The 10,775-nt window shown below is 38.5% G+C and overlaps 1 protein-coding gene across 1 annotated transcript in view; it reads right to left on the bottom strand.

Moving 5' to 3' along the window:
- LOC126252074 (cholinesterase-like) overlaps positions 1-7,595 on the bottom strand; it is a 92,878-nt gene extending 85,283 nt beyond the window's left edge. The window contains exons 1-2 of the mRNA XM_049952926.1: positions 7,458-7,595; positions 3,333-3,467 (exon numbers count right to left, since the gene is read on the bottom strand). Of these exons, the coding sequence (XP_049808883.1) occupies positions 3,333-3,467; positions 7,458-7,520 (198 nt within the window). The 5' untranslated portion in view covers positions 7,521-7,595. The remainder of the gene's footprint in view (positions 1-3,332; positions 3,468-7,457) is intronic.
- Positions 7,596-10,775: the final 3,180 nt, after the last annotated feature.

Consider the following 10,775-nt stretch of genomic DNA (forward strand, 5'->3'; position numbering starts at 1 on the left):
CTCGTGCCTCTCCTCATAAACCACACATTTGTACAGTCACCTCTGAGAGCTACTTAAGGTACTGAAAGGAGCGACACCGCTGGACGAATGATGACTAGAGGCGAGTGACTTAGAGTGATGACTTACGCTACACCCTGTGGAAATCTGATAGAAGATTTTGGGCTTGGTGAATTTCTGGAGAACACTACTTGCCATTACGTGTACTGGCAGCAGTAACGCACAGAAGAGGTGGTGTTACGGTGTTCGGGTAGTTTTCGTTGTTAGGATATGGACCCCATGTTGTGCTTCAGAAAACGTTAAATGAGGATACATACGAACGCATTTTACAGCAGTTTATTGCGTACATTTCAGAAACAATTAAGAGACGATGACTGTGTCAGCGTGACATGATTGTTCAACGCAATGGTCTGTAAACAATGACATTCCTTAAATGGAACGGCGTGGCTAGAGTCCCATATTGATTTGGAAATCTTTGGCCACTAATATCATTTACAGCTTTTCATAGTATAATGCTCACCGTGTTTGGGCACCCTCCCCCTGCTACGAGAAACGAACTAACAATTGACGATGGAGTGGACATGTCAAGTGGCATGAATACATAATGCAATTGCCGACTCCACTAGACGAAAATGATGTTATATTCCCCTCATTCTTGCCGTCGGAAACCCTCTGCTTGTCCTGTATCCAAGAAAAGGTTATGAGGTCTTAATACGCATCTGAGAAATGAGAATCAATAGTAAATTACTGAACTGTTAGCACAGTTCGAAATGTATAAGATAATTAGCTTAGATGCTCTCCCATTGGCATAAGTGCAATAAATGGAGAAACAAGGGCTTTTATAAGGTAACTGAGCTGCTGCTGGGTTAGCTAAATCAGTGTGTTGGGTAACACTCACTGACTGGCTTACTTCCAAAAATTGGGATTGCATGGTCTACGAAGAAGAGGATGTAGCTTAGGAAGTGGGGTGGGAGGGGGCGGGATGGATTGGTGGATGGGGAGGGGAGTAGGATGCGGAAGGGCGGTGTTTAGGAACAGGGCAAGGCTTAGAAGATGGCTGTGGCATGGAGCTATGAGTTTGCTCCTGCCCCTGGGTTTAGGCAATGGTGTTAAAACAACTTTTACCGTTTATCTAAGTACTGTACACACATGTATTTAGTTGACCTCGATGCACGGTATTAAATCCATGGATTACCTTCTTTCTTCTTTTATACGAAACAAAGGAACTTCTTTACAATATTACTTACTTCTCATCCCTTCTTACGTCTCGATATACATTAGAACGCGATATTTGTGTCTTTGAGCTATTTATGAATAATAATCTTATTTTCGAACTAAAATGACTTACCATCTATTGAATAAGTACATTTAATATTACTAACTGTCTGTATAAGTTGTTATATTTTCCACAGCTTTATTCCGCTGTGACGATTACGCGCCATCAGCCTGGTACTATATGCATATTTGCATCCTTTTTCTCAGAACCTTCAGTCTAAATTGTTTGTTACTCGGAGTCCGATTAATCTTGCTGTGCACTGCGACATACGTCATCCCATTGTGCTACATTTTAACACAATCAACCATCACTCAACTTGTCACTCTCGTACAGCGATCTCAACCCTTAGTTTCATGACAACGGGAAGAACAATAGTAAACCGTCCAGAGTGAGTTACAGCGGGAACTTGTTAAGATTACATTTATATGCAAGCTGAACAGACTTCCATTGCAACCGCTGTGATTTTCCCCACATGACAGCAATATTATTCTGAGGCAGAATGAAGTCTACCATTGTTATGACTACATATAATATTTTTATGGGGAAATATCACACAACTTGACGGTCAGTGATTAAATACAATGCAATGTCGCTTCGTATTCCTACTTGCTTTGTGTTTTCAGTGCTTGCTCAATGTGTAGACTGAATATATCAGGGACAGTCGTATTAACCATGAATTTTCTCAGAAAATAAGTAACAGCTGCCGTCACAACTTTTCACTACTGACAGGAAAAACAGAAATATGTTGTGCATGACATAATTACTTATTAAAAAGGATTTAGAGCCTTGAAAGCACTAAGTACACTAAAAATTGTGGAACATGTAAACTTGCGAAAATATACAACAATGTGTTCACGTGTATAGGCACCACCTCAAATGTCAGTTATTAACTAAGAGACAAGGTTTATGTAGAAAACTATTTGTTAAAGTTCCAGGAGTAAGGACTTTCGTAAAGATTTATTCTAAATTCGTCATTGAGTTTATGAAGTATTTCAAGGTCAGGATTTGTTAAAATGGGTAACGATGACAAGGTGTGTGTGGCACCGAGACTGATGTAAATTATATGTTTACTACGCCATGTCCTGAAAGTTGTCACTGTCTGCGCTTCATAGAATGGCTTCCTGTTGAAACATGTTATTCCGATAACTTCAGTGTACGTATATTTGCTTATATGAGTTGTTTTTCTGTGCACTTGCCTTTACTTAATAGGAAAATTCTTATGTTGTGGATGTGAACAGGTTTACCATTACTTGTAACAAATGACCATGTGGAAGCAGCTATGTTCCTGTTTCTGCAACTTCTAAAGCAGCTGTAACACCTTTCTTTATTACCAGTGAAGTTAATAATGTAACCACCTCATCTACATGCATTTTTATTTATGTTTTGTTTCATAGGCAGCTTAATTTAATCAAGTACAGGCGAGTATGCTGGGCGATCGGTGTTTAGTAGGATGCATTCTTCTGTGCTCAGTAACTTGAAATGTGAGTGGGGCTATGATGGCTGTGTTTTATTTTATTTTTTTTATTTTATAAATTCCCGTGTTTTGTATCTTGGGCTACTTTTAAATTTAGTGCTTAAAAGAATTCATTTTAATCATTTTTTCTCTGTCTATGATAAAATATTAGCAAAATGTAACAAACTTAACAAATATCTCTGTCATATTAATAACTTCATTTTTATCACCATCGAACTGGAACAATGTACAACTTGTTTGAAAAAAGTACTTTGCACACCGCCTTTTACTAGTATCATACATCACAGAACGTGCAGAGATGTGTAGGATAGTCGCTCTTCGTACTGATATTACTTGTACTGTGCCAAATTCTCGAACCCGATTTGATATGTTTGAAACGTTTTCTAATGTATAACATGAATTCCTTGTATGAAACTGTGTTTTTGAAGTTTCATTTTCACTAATTCGCTGCGACGTAGTGAAGTTTCACAACTTGTCTCCCTTTGTTATTCGATTATCGCTATTTACGTTAAGATTCAGTGATATATTGAGACCGATGTAGTTTCGATAAATATCCATCTGACTGCCAGCGACCTGAACACTTACCTGGAACCGCAGTTTCCCTAACGGCGGAGTGGCATACGGGATGCCCAGAAACGCAGTGTAGGAGGTGTTGTAGACGCTCTTGGCTGTGGTACCTCGTAGACTGCCCTGCTCGACTGTCACCAACACTTCCTGTGCCTGAAACAAAGGTGGAATTTAGTAGAAGCCACGCGAGAGACCATAAGGGGAAGATGATTCCTCTTTACAACTTGGTCGTCTTGTAAAATTTTGCGTCATCAAAGAGTTAGATAAAATAAGGAAATCTCATTCCCCAAACTACTATTTTTCCGAAGCATTTTATCTCCGCAGTTTTTGCTTCACTTCCTTGAATGCGAACAAATAAGTTCAGTATTCTCATCAGTAGTACAACGAATTTCCCTTCATATCCCATGTGCATTTTTAAAAGTAATCTGCCTGAGATTTGAAATTATTGCTGTTTTGAGGTTCTTTATGTTAAACAACGCTTCTTTCAGAGTTTGATGATGGACTGAAATAAAATTCAAATATCTCTTAATGATACGACGCTTTCGTATACCTTACGTTCCAGAGTAAAATGTTTAAGTCTAATCTGAGTATGGAGACGATGATGTAATCGTTTCTTTGTTCACAGCAGATCGTTCAGCTGAACTCTTACAGCAGCTCTAATAAATTATGCTTGCTAAGAACATTCACGGAAGCTTCTTAAATCAAAAGAAAACTGTGATGGGATAAATGGTTGCCATAAGAATTATCTTTTTTTTTTGTTTTTTTATGGTGGCACCTCCGTCATAAGCTGCACTGACAAGTATCTTTTTTATTTCTTAATGCTAAATAGTTTCGGACACGTGTCTCCTTATCGTAAGTAGAACAATACAGGCGATAGGCCACGCACAAAACTCTCCCATCAGCGCTGATCAAAGCGGCATTATGGCCGACTCAACAACACACTCATAAAACGGACGTTAGAGAACTGCTTTTCTAATATCCGTCCTATGTCGTCTGAGTACTGTTGTTGAGTCGGCTGTAGTCGCACTTTGGTCATCACTCCACGGACAGTTTTTGTATACAGGCTATCGCTTGTATTGTCCTACTTACGATACGGATGATTTCTAAATGGACACCCGTATCCGAAACCAATTACCGTCAAGAAAAAATAATGATTGTTCTCAATACAACTCACGACGGAACTACAACCATTCATATTAATTATAAAAGAAGTTGCGGACCTATTTTCAACCAACAGCATGCTGCTGGCTCGCAAATTGTGATGATCAGCTGACTGCAAACAACTGTCACAGAAACGGTCAGTTGGTCAGATGTTCAGGCTGAGAGTTATGTAATCTCAGGGTCGATTAATATGTTTGAACACCCGTCAGCATAGCTGCACCACTGTACAGATCGAACTGGTACGTTACTTGAATGAAATGAGATGACATTAATGGCTGCAACTGATTCCAAGTTCCGGATAGTGAAGTTAAATTGTGCTGATAGGTTTTATAGCCATGTGCAAGGAAATTACAGAAATAAAACATTTCTTCGTAGCTCACCATTTATTTTCGAAACAACTAATCGAATTCGCACAAGAGTGTCATCTGATATGTTCAAACACTATCACTCTACATTTCGCAGAAATCAAAGCATTATGGGTCCAAGCGAACATACCCAGATATTAACGCAGTCTGAAGTGACACTTCGCGTTTACACTAAATGTACTGAAATGCACTTCCAGTGATGTCACAAAACGAGGTATAAAAATATTTACGACAATAGAATTACACTGCTTGAAAGATAGCTCTTTCTTTTTTTATATATTAAAGTTAACGTACAAGGATTTCTGTGTCGCATATGAAATTTGAATGTGTTTTAATGTGGTAGTAACCAGAGTTGCGTCCACTATTGCACCCTGGAGCCTGTCTGCCTTCTTATCAAACAGAGTTAGTAAGACTTTCTTGAAATCTAAAAGAATATTTTAAAAGTTATAGAGGATTTAAAATTATGATTTATATTTCAGTAATACTAATTCATTTTATGCGTGTGGATTACAGTTACATATTTAAGTCATGATTTTTTGGCCTCCATAATTTACTGAATATTTTTCTTTCTTCTAACTATTATTTCATTGAATACGAATATTACACAACGACTTCTGTGGTTGATATTTGATATAGTTTTGGAATTAGCGAAATTAATTGCCTCCCCCGATGAAACTCATTACACTACAATGGTCTTTATGTGCTATGAAGACTCAATTCGTGGTAGTATAGTGTGGGGTAACGCATTAAAGTGGTTTCAGCATTCGAGAAAAACGGATGCCTTAGACGAATCTATAACACAATTTCGGAAGGATAGTACTGCATCAACGGAGTCACCAAGCGATGAGTAATACTGAATTATTGTCTCATGCATGTTTTATGTAAAGAGAAATGGAATCCGAGTGATGTAAATTTATGGTTAGGATCAATAAGACTGTTGTTTTTTGTCGCGAATGGCTTTGCATCGATAGTCAGTTATGTGATACTGTCGTCAATAGTATCGGATGGAATATGTAGGTTATTTTGAAATCTGTAGTACAAGACACGGTGCGGGACGTTTATGATTCCTTTAAGAACGGCGTTGTTATTGGTTTGACAGTATCGTCGCAGATCAGTGGTGCGACTGGCAGTGGGATGCAAAACTACAGTAGGTACAAGTAGTTGATGTACGTCATTAATCATAGACTACTGCAGCAGACAAGCTCTACTGGTACTATTGTTGAATGAATGAGGTGGTCAGTGAAGTAGCAGTGATCACGTTGCATCGATTTTTGAACAATTTAAAGATTTGCTTCGTCAAATGATTTTTGCTTTATGTTGATTATCAATCACACTAGGCTCAAGTTCTAAAGAAAACTGTTGGTCGACACATCCAGTACATTACCTTCGCAGGACCATGATGACTGCGTTAAACAGTGGGCAGATTTTACCTGGCATACTCGATAATTACAGCTGGAATGCAGTCTGGTCGATATTATTATTGGATATATCAAGGACCTTGTCCATCTCTCTCTGTACGCCTGCCTAGTCTTTCCTTCTAGAAATGCTCCCTTTAAACCACAGAAGAAAATTAAAGTTATCTCAACTAATGACAGTTAAGGCTTGACTTCACACAATGTTTGTTTGTACTGTTACGTGTAACCCGCGGAAACAGTTTAACATCGTTGAGACGATATGCGAAAGTAGCAAAATTTGAAAAACGGCGTTAAGCATTCTCGAAAATGAAAGTGAACCGATCTCTTGCGAAACAAAGGTATCATACTATCGATGTTGGATCTTGTGAACAACATAACCTTATTAATGAAGGTTGGTGAATGACCTAACCAGCCGCAAACGTTTTTTAAATTTTTATTTTAGTTCCATAACCGGTTTCGGACTACCATGCCCATCTTCAGATGGATATTTTTCTGTTACGTATACGTTTTGATCAGTAACATGTTATCTGCTCCCACACTGCAAAAGAATATCTGAGCATTTAGAGCCACTTTATAAGTTGTATCATTAGTAAGAATACGCTGATGTGCTTGCATTTATTTAAATATAATGCAATATAGTTATGTACACGTACATAAGTGACACAGACCACAACAAAACAAATCGCCATCTACTGAAACTTATGTAGCTGAACACAACTGTTTCACATCACATCTAAATAAATGCAATCATTTTAAAGTATTTACATTAATGAACCAAGTTATAAAGTAGCAATGAATACTCAAATAATCTTGTGTAGTGTGGGAGCAGACGACATGCTGTTGATAGAAACACGTATGTAACAGAAAATAACAGACATATGAAGATGGGTATGACAGCCTGAAACCGCTTATGGCACTAAAATAAACCACTCAAAAATATTTGTGCCTGGTTGAATCATTCACCACCTAAAACAAAACTGTTTTCAGTTTCATTGACATGCTCTATGTTTGTAACAGTACGAAGAATATACCAATATATTCCTAAAACAAAACCCGTCTTCTCACTATTTTTTTTATTCAGCTTCAGCACGAACATCTAAACAAACACTTCTAGAAGCCAATATAAAATGAAAACATCCCATAGTTCACTTTTTGAACTGATAGTCGTTGCGACTTGAAAAATGGCGATACTGGTGTTTTACCTTGACGAGTACTGCTGAAGTAAGGAACATTAACGTTATGCACGACAGACGGCTCGGCTCCATGGCTGCATGAGCTCCACACGGACGAGGACAGCAGCCGTTGCAAAACTGGGTATTGTCAGGGGGCGATCAGTGAAGTCGCTCAGTGACAGCACCTCTTATGTGGACATCGGCTTCAAGTGGCTATAACGTGATTAGATAGCCTTTCCGGTCTGTGTTATTTATCTGATACGTGAAACGCTACTGAGCTGAGAAAGGACAGTACGAATAGGAAAACGTAATGTCTTTTAATAAACACCAGATGCTGACAGAAGACTCAAAAGATACCACATACAGGCGCGAATCTTAACTTTTCTTAGAAATTTTTATCCCATTCTTTGTACGGTGCGCAAAATTTCCATTTTTTTCTCTTTTAGTAAATATGTGTCATGTGATTTTTTCCTGTTTCTATGATACTATATCACCTGTCGATTAGAAAACATCTTCGAAAAGAAAATTTACAGAACATTCATTTCACAATGCTTTTTTTCCACGTTCAGGTGGTTCTGTTGCTTGAAGAACTGTTCACATAAGGGAAATGGAACTAGGTTTGACAGTCAAGTCTATCACGACTTCATCCTTCACAGGTTCCTTGCCGTTTCAGATCAGAGTATAACCGCTAGCTTTCGGCGAAACTCTCCGTCGTTTACGTCGGGAACAAATGCTCGAGCTTTGACGCGGAAAGAAAATCGAGACTGTTTTGTACACTCAATTACGGTAAGGCCTATCTGCATTTTCGCGTTAAGTAAAACAACGGTATAACACCTTTTGAGTTGTGAGAGGCTCTCTTTGGGTGTTTAGATATGCCTACATTATTGACGCTAGTCATTTTGCAGAGCTACAAGTATATTAGCCTCCTGATGTTGCATGAAATATGTAAAATTTACTGTTTTAAAAACGGAAATGGCATTTCTTACTTACTGCAAAAGTACAGATCAACATGCTAGTTGTGGCGCAGGCTACCTGCTGTAAATTTTTGTCAAGACACAGATCATACCCTTAAACACCGAAAAAAACGAATAAGTTGAATGTTTCCTACGCCGTTGTATACGTGTGCGGAATAGGGGTTCCGTAGAAGAACGCACACATATGTTCTCCTGGCGGAAGGTGTTTTCTGCGTTCTCTGTCACATTAATAGACATTGTCTTTGGCATTTCGATGTTTATGTGGGACTACAGCTTTAGCCACAATGTGCTACTGACAAATATTCGGAAACACTTGCGTATTCACCGAAACTGTACACCACTGTCAACTATACCTTGAGGAAATTTCCGTTTTGCTCTACAGACGAAGAAAGTGTCTACTAGTGATTTCGCTTTTGCGTAGGGACGCTGTGCTGTATTTAGACAGGAACAATTTCAGTCGTCCATTTTCAGTGACTACTCAAGAACTTAGGCATTTCCATACACTAAATTCAGTGCCCATTGTTCTGTACAGAGAAAACGGTCCAAACCCTAGGCTGCAGGGCTGTATCAGTTCTGAGGGACTGATGTTGCAGAGAGATGGCCTACCCACCGTTCAAGCAGCGATCTATTTTCTGTAAGCACAAAGCTCAATGTTACGACAAGAACAAGAACAGTCTTCCATCGAGATATAAACGTGTGTCACTTATAAAATTTGAATTTAGATGGTTGGTTGGATTACATCACGTTTTCTGTTTCACAAACTGTGTTGAACATGACCAGGAAACAAAACTGTACAATTAATCCTGTAAGTCTGTTAAAGACGTGATTCCTTTTACTAGAAAGTTAATTTCGGCACTTGCTCAGAGACTTGATTTCCAGGAGTGAAGTCATTCGATAAGTTGGACTATACATTTAAAATTATTGTAATTTCCACAGTGTCGCCATCCTTGTGCAGAAGCAGAAGTGAAAGCTGATTAAAAAATAAATGAAATGCTTCGCCAACTCAGCATGACAATCGCATTGTCGCCCTTGTCCCAATAAGTTGCGCCCCTCCTCCAGGAGCTGACACCAGTTTTAATAATGATAATTTTCCTTGTCCAGCGATAGTTCACTGCGTAGAAGCGGAGCACTGAAGCCTATTTTTAGACTACTTCTTAAATTATAAAAATAAACAATGATTCAAATTTAGATTCAAATTTATCATTAAGTTAATATAAAATATCCAAGTGAAAGGATGGGACGTCAGATATAAATATGCGCATCTTTCAACGCTCATCACTAACCCAAAATGTAGGTGGCAAGTTATTCGGAGATAATTAAGACCCACGAAACATACACAAAACTTTTCCATGTTAATATAAACAGTATGTGTAACTCTGACGTTTCCTATCGCTCTTTATGACGTCCACCAATTTCATAACCTGCCGTATAATTGTTAGTACTGCTATCTGAATCAACTCACTTCTGTTCACAAACTGTATGTTAGCACTATCAATTATGCCATACAAAATAATAATAGTTATATCTATATTAATATACTGAAAACCACTGTGAAGCGCATGGTACTTTGTAACAACTACATGTTAAGATATCTCCCCGTTCCTACCGCGTATGCATAGCGTGAAAAACAGTTGGCTTAATCCTCCCTGACTAATCTAATCTTACTTTTGCGGTTTCTGCTAGAGTACTATGTAGATTTTTCACTTAATAGTTGTTCTTGGACTTTGTAAGTAGGCTTTTGTGTTTACGACGAGCACTTCTCGTATCAAGTATAAACGTACTGTAATGAGATATTGCGATTGGTAGCACTTGTTTTTACTGAAGTCTTAGAAACACAAGCTTTACTGACGTGGAAGTTTAGTCACTAATAGTCATCATATTTAATATGTGACATTGTAAGGCTCTTTAGCTAGATGTGTTTGTAATTGAGGTTTTTATGACCTGTGGAAACGGTAAATCTTGCTGTGATGTTACTCTGTTAATAACTCTTGCACACACTGTCACAAAAATTCACTGAAGTTTCATTCTAAGGACGCGTAAAATGAAGTACCTGGATATTCTGTAGCGGTATTACAGCACGTGAAAACTGATACTGCACTGAAATCAATGTATTTGTATAGGAACTGTCTCAAGCGACTCTTTCCAAACGGGCCTTGCGTTCTTCATGCTTCTGCCTGGGCCATAAGGTTTGCTGCAGCTCTCTTCTTTGTCCGCGAAATTCGTCTTCCAAGACTAGTGGATGCCATGCACTGTTCTCCTCCGTTCATGTCAGGTTCTTCGAAGTTGCCTGGGTGTTGAGCGTCATGTCCGGGGCTCCATTCTTGAATACGATCTGCGTTGTAGAAACTGGTGCCGATGATCAGTGAACCACTCA

Source organism: Schistocerca nitens, chromosome 4, assembly GCF_023898315.1.
Source record: "Schistocerca nitens isolate TAMUIC-IGC-003100 chromosome 4, iqSchNite1.1, whole genome shotgun sequence".
Lineage (NCBI taxonomy): Eukaryota > Metazoa > Arthropoda > Insecta > Orthoptera > Acrididae > Schistocerca > Schistocerca nitens.